The sequence below is a fragment of the Lolium perenne genome, chromosome 2 (genome assembly GCF_019359855.2).
Source record: "Lolium perenne isolate Kyuss_39 chromosome 2, Kyuss_2.0, whole genome shotgun sequence".
NCBI classification, from domain to species: Eukaryota; Viridiplantae; Streptophyta; class Magnoliopsida; order Poales; family Poaceae; genus Lolium; species Lolium perenne.
Window position 1 is genome coordinate 123,461,555 of NC_067245.2, and position 12,053 is coordinate 123,473,607.

At 51.3% G+C, this 12,053-nt stretch overlaps 1 protein-coding gene across 1 annotated transcript in view; it reads left to right on the forward strand.

The window, feature by feature from the left end:
* The window catches only part of LOC139835590 (uncharacterized), a 64,458-nt gene extending 62,517 nt beyond the window's left edge, over positions 1-1,941 (forward strand). The window contains exon 6 of the mRNA XM_071825454.1: positions 1,115-1,941. Within this exon, the coding sequence (XP_071681555.1) occupies positions 1,115-1,941 (827 nt within the window). The remainder of the gene's footprint in view (positions 1-1,114) is intronic.
* The last annotated feature ends 10,112 nt before the right edge of the window (positions 1,942-12,053 follow it).

Genomic DNA, 12,053 nt, shown 5'->3' on the forward strand with positions numbered 1-12,053 from the left:
TTGATACCGAAATGAGACTTGGCTCTCTATGTGCTTTTCATATTGCATGTACTACTGTACAAATATGTACTATATTGGATGATATATGTATTGATGTATAAATATATACTGTTGTATAAATATGCATTGTAATACGCTGGAAAAAGCTGAAAAAATTGGATTTTCGAACGGTACCACCGGCGCACCTCCATGCCCTAATGTCAGCGCACAATACATGCGCCAGTACCGGGAGCCCTACTATCGGCGCAGCACCACATGCGCCAGCGGTACATAGCTATTGCCGGCGAAGCAGGCCCAGTGCGCCGGCAGTAGCCAGTTACCACCGGCCCGTTCGCACCGGCGGGCTCTGGTGCGCTGGCAGTAGCCAAAAAATGGTGCGCCGGCAGTAGTGCTTTTCCTAGTAGTGAGGGGCTGGCCTCCTCTCCCGCCCCCTCTCCGGTCGGCGAGGCCGCCGGAGACGGTAGGGGTGAGGAGCCGGGAGGAAGGAGGCGACACTCAAAGGGGGTAGAGGAGAGAGTGAGCGGATGAAGAAGTGTTTATCTATCCTCTCTAGTCCACATTTTTGAAAACAATCAAAAATCTCAAATACAAGAAATAGAGTAGGTTTGGTAAGGAGCAAGAAGCTGATGATAAGGATGTGGGCGGGCATTTGGTGTGCTACAATCTTGTTGGGCTATTCTTGGGCACCATTCTAGAACATGGAGTAAGGAGTCAATGTGAGAGGTCATGACTGCTTATGTGATCATGCACTTCATGGTCGTTGAGGAGGAGCGCGATGACAGCATGTATGACCAAGGCTAGGAATTTCAGGTTAATTTGGTTGCGCCCGAGCCCGGACCACCAGCGTACTTGGTATATTTTCTTCACCCGCCTCCGAATTGATTTGGTCCAACATACGTGGAATCATGTTGGAAACCATTAGTCCTCTATTATTTATTTGTATTTTAGTTCTAATGAATGCAATAAGCTATACCCTATGATTTTGTGTTTGTTTTATGAGCTAGGATACTATGATTATGCTATATGCTATTACCTATGATTTTCTATTTGTCTATTTTACAATATTTTATGTGCAAAAAAGCTGAAAAATTGGCCTAGAATTACCCTGTCGCAGACCAAATCAAAACACAGTTGGGTGGGCTGCCACCCACAAACGAACATGGACCTCCGGCCAGTCCACAGGCCGCGGAGAAGACAAGACCACGGGTGGAGATGTGTCTCACCAAGCGCTTCGGCTCTGGCGACTTGGGCGGCGACTGGGAGCTCACCCGCCAGGAGCGCCGCCGCCATGGTGCTGCCCGTCGCCCTGGGGGGCGCCCGGAGCTGCGCGCTTCCCCGTCTCGCAAAGGCAACCGCTTCTCGCCGCTCGCTGACATCGTCGCTGAGGCCGAGGACCTGGTCGAGGAGATCTGGAGTTCCGATGAAGATTTCGTGCGGCCTCCGCCCCCTTCTCCGGCGAATCTTGGGAGATTTGGCCCAGATCTGGGAGGGGGCCAGCCGCTGGGGCACCTCGGGGGCTCCCCGCGGGTGGGGAGCTCGTCACCGGCGCCGCCCCCACCGCTCGAGTCCGATCATTTCCCGCCGCTGCTAGCGGTGGCGGTATCTCCGCGCTGCCCCTCCCCTTCTGCCTCCTTGCGTCCTGGACCGGAGCTGGTCCAGATCGGCTCGTTCGTGGTTGAGATCCCGCCGGAGCTGGGGAGTCCGACGGCGCGAGGGGCGCCGCCGCTCCTAGGGTTTGCGCCTGTGGCGGCCCCGCTCCTGCTGGACGTTCCTGGGCCTGTTGGGCCGGCCCGTGGGGGGTGGGGGCCGTCGCAGCCCAATTTCCTCCCGGCCTGGGCCCGTTCGGTGTTGCTGGTTCGGCCCGTGGTGCGGTCGGACCCTGTTCCGCGGATGCCCCTGGGTCGGGTCCGTTGGATGCCTGCCACGTCGCTGATCTGGTAGATGACCGGTCTGGAGATAGTAGGGTTTCCCTCCGTGACGGTTTTACCCCTCAGCCGCCGGTTTTTAAGTGGATCTGGCTTCCTCCCCAAACCCTAGATCGCTCATTAGGTTTCCTAGCCACTGCTTCATACGTCCGCCACAACATTGCCGCCGCCAAGCTCCTGACCTCCCACCTAGATCCCATCTCCGGTGCGTGTGCCCCCGTCCTCGTGCCCATGGAGCGGGACAGGAACTCCCACGGCAAGCGCCCGTTCGAAGCTCTCAATAGGGGATACCCCAGTTCCCGCGAACAGGACCTCCGACAGAAGCTGGACAGAGAACAAGAAGAGCATCGTAGGCAACAACGCCAACGTGACCGCGATGCAGAACGGGCGAGCTCCTCGTCTTGGCGTTCCGAGGGGGAACGCACACGACAGGACTCCCGTGCGCCTCCGTCGCCCCCTCCGCCTCCTCGTGGCCGTGACTCTGGGAAGAACGCAGGCCGGAGATCGTTCCGTCAGCACCAGGGGCCTCCGGCGGATGGGTCGGCGCCAAGCCTTGGCCAAGCCTCCGGCCCGGGGGGGGGGGCGGCGAGCCTTGATGCTGCCCACATCACCTGCTACAACTGCGGGAAGTAGGGGCATGTGCATGCTGCCTGTGTCGATGAAGCTTTCTGTGTCAACTGCAAGAAGGTGGGACACCTCTTGGCCATGTGCGCGGCTGTCTCCAAAGCTATGGCCCCCTTCTGGGCAGGTTTTGGCGGCGGTCGTCAAGGTTTCTGCTGCCTTGAGGTCCCAGATGAAGAGCTCCAGAAGCCAGCCTCCAACTCCGCGACCGTCATCCTGGAAGGAGGACACTTGTCTGCTGAACAGGTGGAGGATGAGTTCAAAGACCTGGTGGATGAGAACTGGAACTGGCAGGTGCACCAGCTTGGTAACACTGATTTCGCTGTGCTCTACCCATCCAAGGAGAGTCTCCGCATTGCTATCCACGGGGGCGGACTAACTTTGCCATGCACCAAGCTCAAGGCCATCGTCACAGTTCCGGTGGGAGATCCGCTCGCTGCCGAATCCCTGGAGGAAGTTTGGGTCAAGCTCCTGGGCGTGCCCCCTCCCTTTCGCCATGCGGACCGCCTCCTTCTCTCCACCCGTGAGGTGGGGTGTCCCATCGGCGTGGACGTGGCTTCGCTGGCTCACCCGGACGCGCCTGTCCGTATGTCTTTTGGCTGCCGGAAAGAAGACCTGATTCCAGACTACATCACCCTCTTCGTGAATATGCAAGGCTACCGTATCCAAGTGGTTAGAGAAGCTGAGAATGTTGAAGATTCCCCGAGCTTTCCCCCGGCTGATGGTACTGAAGACAAGGAAGATGACCTCGAAGAGACTGACGAGGACCGCTGGGATGGGCGGAGAGGACGTCACTCTAAGCCTTCTCGTGCTACGGCTTCGGCGCCTGGTGCGGCTGGGGGAGGTCCCCGCAAGTCCGTTCCTCTGGGTGCCTCTCCTAGCTCGCCGTCGGCCTGCCTCCCAGTGGCCCCCAAGGACTTGACTCTCCAGATGCCCGACTCCGCTCGCAGTCAATACGGGACCAACCTGACCCCCACGGGCAATATCTTCCCGCTTGTTGCCAAGATTATCAAGTCCACTATCTCTGCAACTCCCTCTGGGCAGCTCTCCCCGGACGTGTCTCTCAGCGACGACACTCTGTGTGCAAACCTTACTGAAGATTCACCCCTGGCTGGTCACACCTCTCCAACACCGGGCAAAGCCAAGAACCTTTCGGATGCAGATCGGGCAGAGGTGGGATGGTCCAGCCCCTCCTCTGGCGCGTCGGACCAGGAGTACCTGCACAACAGTGAGCAACGAAGCAAACTGAACCACGACCGCCCCTCCCGGAAGCTCATGCTTGAGGAGGCTGCTGCAGTTGCCAACCCCGTCACTGCCCCGGCCCTCGGACTTCATCAGGCCCCTGCCATCAGTCAAGATTCTGCCCCAGTGGTGGACCAGCGCCTCCTCTTGGAGGCCCCTATACCTGAGTTGGGAGCTCCGGTGGCCCGTGGTCCTCGCTCCAAAGCCTCTCCGGCAGAAGCCCAGCGCAAGAGTGCACGATCCAAGGGGGCCAGTGACGGTCAGGTGATGGAGCGTGCCATGCGCGCTACAACTGAAAAGAACAATCTCGCCAAGAGCGTCAACGACACTGCTACTCCATCCTCTTCAACCCCTGCCCCAGGTAAATCCAATCCCCCTTCCCCTTTTGTTGCGTTTCAAGATTCCCCGATCGATCATCTTCTTAAGGTGGCCAAGGATAGCTGCATCTTGTTCAAACCCTCAGAAGGGTCACCTGCCCAAGCGGTGGCCCTTCTTCAAGCCCGCGAACATGCACAAGCTGAGCTACTGGCAGCAAGATGCAAGATCGAAGAAGCTGCGGCCCAGGCTAAGGAGGAGGCCTCTCGGGCTGCATCGGCTCAAGGGAGTGAGTGCTGTTGCCCAGAGGATGGTTCTAAGGGGGAGCCATCCTCAGGCGCTGCCATTCCCGGGCGGAGAGATTCCGCGGGGGAATCTGCCTCGGGCTCTGGCAAGGTCAAGAAGGTTACTATCACCAAGAGACGTGTTGCCCGTAGGCCAACCCCCGTTGGTCATCGACCCATCACCCGCCAAGCACGGGCCTTGAGCAAGATGTCCCAGTGAGGGCCCTTTTCTGGAACATCCGAGGGTTCGCCCGCAGGGGGAGGCGAACCTTGCTGACGGAGTACCTCAGACTCCACCGAATCGACCTGGTCCTCCTTCAAGAAACCATCAAACAGGACTTCACGGATGCGGAGCTCGCAAGCCTGGAGGTGGGCGATAAGTTTTTCTGGTCTTGGTTACCGGCTAACGGCCATTCGGGTGGCATGTTGCTGGGAGTCAGAGACAGTCTTTTCGAGGTAGGAAGAATGGACAGGGGCCAATTCTTTCTTAGTCTCTCTGTGCTTCATCGAGTCTCTAACCGCAAATTGGAAGTTATTGGGATTTATGGCCCAGCGGATCATGCTCGTTCCAGGGGGTTCCTGGACGAGATTACGGCCAAGATTACTTTGTGTGCCTTTCCAATCCTCATGGGAGGGGACTTTAACTTAATCAGGGCTGCCGAAGATAAGAACAACTCTAACCTCAATTGGTCCCTGATCGATCTCTTCAACAACAGCATTGCCACCTGGGCTATGAGGGAAATTCCGCGCACGGGAGCCCGGTTCACCTGGTCCAACCATCAGCTCAACCCGGTCCGCTCTGCCCTTGACCGTGTGTTTGTGTCTGCCTCCTTCGAAGCCATTCTCCCGCTCTGCTCGCTATCTGCTGAGACCAGTTTGGGGTCCGACCATACGCCGCTTGTCTTCGACACTGGGGAGGGTTTCCCGCTGCGCACCAATAGATTCTTCTTCGAGACCAGCTGGTTCGAGCGTCAGGACTTTGTGCCGTTGGTTCTGCATAAGTGGGAGAATCTGCTGACTAAGGTGGGCGGCCGCGACATTATCGATTGGTGGTGCTTCATGTCTGCTGGGCTTAGACAATTCTTGCGGGGCTGGAACCAGAACCTTACCAGGGATACCAAGGCCGAAAAATCCGCTCTGCTGAGCCAGATCGCCCATTTGGACGTGCTGGCCGACTCTTCTAGCCTAGACGAGGATGCCTGGGCCTCTAGATACCATCTGGAGGAGCAGTTGCTTCATATTTACCGCATGGAGGAGGAACATTGGCGGCAACGTGGCAGAGTCAGGTGGGCTCTGCAAGGCGATGCGAACACGGCATACTTCCATGCCGTAGCCAATGGTAGAAGAAGGAAATGCAATATTGCTAGGCTTAGCTCCGACAATGGCACTATCACGGACCCAAAACTGATTCAGCAACACATCTATGAGTTCTATAGGAACCTTATGGGTGCCTCAGCCCCAAGGGTTTGTGGGCTGGCGCCTTCCGCATGGGGCGCGGAGGCGCGTGTCTCAGAAGAGGAAAACGTTGGGTTGGCGTGTACCTTCTCTGAAGATGAACTGGAGGCCATTGTTAAAGATATGAAGACAGACACCGCCCCAGGACCTGATGGTTTCCCGGTGGTTTTCTTCAAGCGCTTCTGGCCGCTGGTCAAACTCGGGATCCTGCATATCCTCAATGACTTTATGCTGGGGCGCATCGACATTGCTAGGCTCAATTTCGGAATCCTCTCTCTCATTCCGAAAGTTCCTGGGGGTGAGCGTATCTCACAGTATAGGCCGATTGCCTTGATCAACGTTATCTTCAAAATCATCTCCAAAGCCTACGCCTCTAGACTCGATCCTGTTGCACATAGGATTCTATCTCCGAATCAAACTGCTTTTATCAAGGGTAGAAATATCCTTGACAGTCCGCTTGCTCTCATGGAGATTATCCACGACATCCGGGTGAGGAAGCACAATGGGGTGCTCCTCAAGCTTGACTTCGAGAAGGCATATGACCGGGTGAATTGGGACTTTCTGGGGGAAGTCCTACGCTGCAAAGGTTTTGACGAAGGATACATTCACAGGATAACCCAGCTTGTCTCTGGGGGGTAAACTGCTATTTCTATCAACGGGGAGGTGGGACTGTTTTTTCGGAATAAAAGAGGGGTTCGTCAGGGAGATCCCCTCTCACCCTTGCTCTTCAATTTCATTGGAGAAGCCCTTTCTGGAATCTTATCAGCCGCGGCCTCGGCTGGACACATCCACGGGCTAGTTCCCCACCTGTTGCCAGGGGGCATTACTCACCTGCAATACGCTGATGACACGCTCATCCTCATCCAGGGGTCGGACGAGGATATAGTTAACCTGAAATTCCTCCTGATGTGCTTCGAAGACATGTCGGGACTCAAAATTAACTACCACAAGAGCGAAGTGTTTGTTTTGGATCAACGAAGCAACGAGAGCACTGCCATCGCCAACAAGCTGAACTGCAACCTTGGGAGCTTCCCCTTTATCTATCTAGGCCTACCTATGTCGGACAGGAAGCTCACGCTCGAGCAGTGGCTGTTTTTAGTTCGGAAGCTTGCGGGCAAGTTAGAACCCTGGGTGGGCAGATTGATGTCATCTGGGGGACGACTCATTCTGTCTAATTCCTGCCTAGACAACCTTCCAATCTATGCAATGGGTCTGTTCCTCCTGCATGACGGGATTCATGCGAGGTTCGATTCGCACCGCTCCAAGTTTTTCTGGGAAGGGGCAGGTCCAAAGAGGAAATACCACCTTGTAAATTGGCCAATGATTTGCCGCCCCAAGGAAGTAGGGGGTTTAGGTTTACTCAACACAAAGAATATGAATCGTGCCTTGCTCCTGAAATGGATTTGGCGGCTGTATCAAGAGGAAGACACAATCTGGACTCGTATTATACACGCCAAATACCCAGACGCCTCGGACCTTTTCTCTGGCTCAGGTCAAGGAGGATCTCCGTTTTGAAAAAGTTTGCATAAAATCAAGCATCTTTTCAAAGTCGGAGCTAAGCATGAAGTGAGGAATGGTACGCGGACCAGCTTCTGGAAGGACTGGTGGATTGGGAGGGGTCCCATCATGGAGTCATTCCCCTCGCTCTTCGCCATCTGTGACAACCAAGACATCTCAGTCGCTGAAGCTCTTCAGCACAACGCCCTACAAGTCCGTTTTCGCCGCTCGTTTGACCAGGAAAACCTGCGGCTCTGGGGTGAGCTGCAAGGTTTGGTGAACCAGGTGTCCCTCGACACCGACCTTGACAAGGTTTCCTGGCACCTGGAACAGGCTGGATCTTACTCAGTCAAATCTATGTACGCTCAACTATCCCAAGGTGTGATGGTTGCCCACCACAAAGACATGTGGAAATCCAAGGTCCCGCTAAAAATCAAGATTTTCTCCTAGCAGCTGGCACTTGACAAATTACCTTCGGGGCAGCAGATACTGACTAGACACGGCCCGTCCAATGGCCTTTGTGCCCTCTGTGGCGCCCCGAAGGATGCAAGCCATATTTTTTCCGAATGTTCCCTGGCAAAGTTTGCTTGGTCGGTTTCGCGCCAGCTGCTCGGGTGCAACTGGTGCCCGACCAACTTTCCCCAATTCCATGCCATCCTCTCTGGTTTCTCCGGGTATGCTAGGAAGCTGCTGTGGGTGCTCTTCCTGGCACAATCCTGGGCCCTATGGAACACGCGTAATAAGCTTGCGATTGAAAAGAAAGTTATCTCTAACCCAGCTGACATTATTTACAAGATTCTTCTTCTTTTGCAGCTGTGGAGCATAAAGTTCAAATCAAGAGAAAAGGAGGGGCTAAACTGGATGGCACGAGAGCTAAGGGAGCTGTACGTGCAGTTGAAGCCGCCGGCACCGTGAAGAAGTAGCCTCTTCCTTCTGTTGGACCTTGGTGCGTGCTGAAGCCATAGACCTAGTTTCTCCCTGGTGTTATGCTGTATCTGTGTTAGAACTATTCCTTTGTTGACTCTGTGGCCAAGCTGTAATGCCCAGCAGTGTGTAATCGTAACTGGCTACCGTATGGCTTTATTAAGTTAAAGTCGGGCATGTTTTGCCTGTTATCTAAAAAAAAGTCCACATGCCGCCGTAATCGAACTTACGGGCGACAATTAGAGATGCCCTAAATATCTGCCGAGCTCTGTATCATGCACTAGCTATTCATATCCATATACGGACACATGCACGTGTCACTTTGAATTTCGTCAGTTCAAAGTATAATACATAGGCATCCTGTGGAAACAGCGTTGCTGATAGCGGAAGCCGTTCAATGGTATAGTCGACATATTTGTCTACTGTAGCCGCTGTTAGGAGAAGCTTCTTTACGTGCCCGGTATGAAGCTTCTTTATCTATACCTACTAATAAAGGAAGTAAGGTTTCTCCTCTATTTTTATCCGTTTTTTAATTACTCATATTTTTTTATCACAATTACGGTACTTGCCACCGTCAAGTAAATAAAGTGGTTCGTGCGCCGAACGATCCCTCGACCCAAACGAAATCCAGCGAACCACGGGAGAAGGTAGAGCCGCGAGCGCAATGGAATATATGCTGGAGGCCGTGGGCCGCGGAGCCACAGGTCGCTTGGGCTTTGTAAAAGCAGCAAAAAACAATCCCCTGTCAATGGAATTGATCTCACGACGTGGTTCGTAATATAACAGCGATTTTTTGTTTTGAATAGTCCCACCTCGCGCTTTGAGACAAAGTCTGACCAGTTTTAACCAAGTAGCCTCAATCACAAGCAGCCTCTGAAGTCAACAAGCAATAGCACCGTTCACCATACGGGATGCCGAGAAGAGAGAGCCAGGAAGGAATAACATAAACACATGGCGGGCGGCGCTGGATCGGAAGATTTGGGAGGGGAACCGAGAAAAAGATGCCGGCGCAGGGAAAGAAATCAGTGGCGACCACTGAGTCCAGCGAGAAAAATCTTAAGGAGGCTTTGGTGCCGGAGGCCCGCGCAGCCGCCGGAAGCACCTCCTCGAGAGGCGGGGCGGCTCGAGAGCGCACGACGCGGCCTTGCTCCTCCCCACCAGCGGGCGCTGCTCCGAACACACGCGGTGCTGAGAACGATGACTTCCGCGGAGATAATGACGAATGGATAGAGCCTTATCTTATCTCCTCGTCAGTTTTCATTTTTACTCCATCTAGTATTACATTTATGAAAAATATCCTGCATCAGCCATTGGGAACACAACATGCAGTGGACGAAGAATTTGTTTCTGCTCTTTGCTCTCCGCCTTCAAAAATAGGAACACTATGATTGTTTGTTTCCTCTTATGAATTTTTTTCTTTCACGATATCGCATGTCAGTAATTTCATGATTTAGACGTCGGTAGAGACAAACACTTGTACAAATAAAAATCAAAATGAAATAAAATATTTTTTTTTTTGCGAAACACAGTACAATCAAAGACGTTCATACATACGCGCACACACTCACCCCTATGAACGCACACACGCACACCCTACCCCTATGAGCACCTCCAAGAAACTGCGTTGAAGAACTGATCCGGCAGGTCTTGAGATTGACGAAGTCACCACAGGCGTCTCGCTGTCGACGGGAACGTCGCCTCCCACTGAAGAATATTCCGCCTTTATGAGACACCAAAGTGTCAAATCTGGGATTTGAACTCTGGTGGGCTGGGGGTGCCACTGCCCTCCTAACCATCCAACCACAGGTTGGTTCTCAAAATAATAAAATATATTTTGATAGCTATAAATTACATCATATTATTTTTTAGATTTGTGAGCACTTATTAAATTATTATAATAGGCACTTCTGTGTGGAATATATGTTTTGATTTTTTTTGAAGGTGAACTTCATATCCTTCGAGAGAATTGGATTTGGTTGATTGAAATCGGATCGGTGTCATCACGCGAGATAAACAAAATGTCCCCATGCGAGGCTATAGACATGTTGATCCCCAAGAAAACTCACATAATTTATGTATTGATATATTAATTAAATTGAAGTATTGTGATCTTTACTACAAATCTAAACATATAAACGTAAGTTTAGTTGATTTTACGGTACCGTAGCAACGCACGGGTTTTGTGCTAGTTTCTACTAAAAAGTATCAACTCCTATTTTCATGAGCCCGTACGTCAATATCTACCTATCTATCTATTCTATTTATAAATTAAATCTTCCATAAATTAAAGCTGAACGACATCATGGCACCACAACTCACGAGGCACTCTTTATGGGTAAAAACAGTATCAACGCATTTACAGTACACTAGTGGAAAAACGCTCATCAATACCGGTTTCAGAGGGCCTTTTGTACCTGTTAGGCAACCAGTACAAAGGTTCGGTACAAAAGGCCCCCCCTTTCGTACCGGTTCATTACGAACCGGTATTAAAGGGGCCTCCACGTGGGTGCCCAGGAGAGCGCATGGCGAGGGAGCTTTGGTACCGGTTTGTAATACGAACCGGTACCAAAGGTTGGCTGCCGAGGCAGGGAAATTGCATAAATCTCTGCCGCGGCAGAGAATTCAGGGTTTAGGGTTTTAGGAGGGGTTTAGGGGTATCGGACTGTTTCATATCGCGTCAATGCTCCATAAACGCGTTTGGGTTTAGGTAGTACATGAAGATCAAGGTGATGCATATCAACTTGGTGCATATAATATAACACATGTAATTGCATAAGATCGAAATTAAGTAGTACATGCAAGAAGAACGATCTTCATGCATGTATAGTGGTACTCTCCGAGGCGTACTCTCTATATATATATCTATTACATATAGCATAGTGGTACTCTCCGAGTCAAACTATATGTAACATGTACATCTTCATTCATAGTGGTACTCTGCAAATGGTGGTAAGACGTCCCGAAGGAAAAATCCCGCCAATTCCTCGCCTATTGCTTTGAAGCGGTCCTCGATTGAGAGCTTGTTCCGCTTTCTTGCCAACTATAAAAGAATAAGATACAAATGAATACATGAGCTATGTGTGTGTGTGTATATATATATATATCAAATCACAATCAAACAATTATTACTGAAACTCAGCACAACTTATGATAACAAAATAAATTTGTGAATATTGTTTTCGTACCTCTTTATTTCTTTCATTATTCGTTCTCTCGCTGACAATTTTGTGCATGTACTCGCAAACGTAGTATCGACAGAGATCAGTCCCTTCTGGTTGTTGCGGGCATTTCTTTACAAGAATATAATTCAATCAAACAATAGTCAAGTATGATAAAGGTGTGTGGACCTAGGTAGTACTACTTACTTTCGCACGCCATGTTAGCTTCGGTGGCCATACATGGGACTTATCTTCCTTGATGAAAGTTTCCCATACGCTGCCCGACAAAAGAAAATGCATAAAAGAGTTATCAATTAGTTGATATCAGGAAATTAAAGAAACAAACCGATAAGAATTAAAATTACCTTCTGAGCATAAGAAAACAAGACTTGTATAGTATAGGCTCTTTGGTTAGTGAGTCAAAGACTTCAACTTCTCCATCGTACATTTTGATGACGAGAAGAATAAAGTGAAACCTACGCACGTTTAAATATGTAGTGTCATATGTATAAGTCATCAGTTAAAATTTTAACATACGGTGAGCAAAATAGAATGTGTTATAAGACAGTAAGACTCATGGAAGTTGTAAGGCCAAAGTATTAGCCTTTTGTCACGTTGTCGCTTCAAAAAGC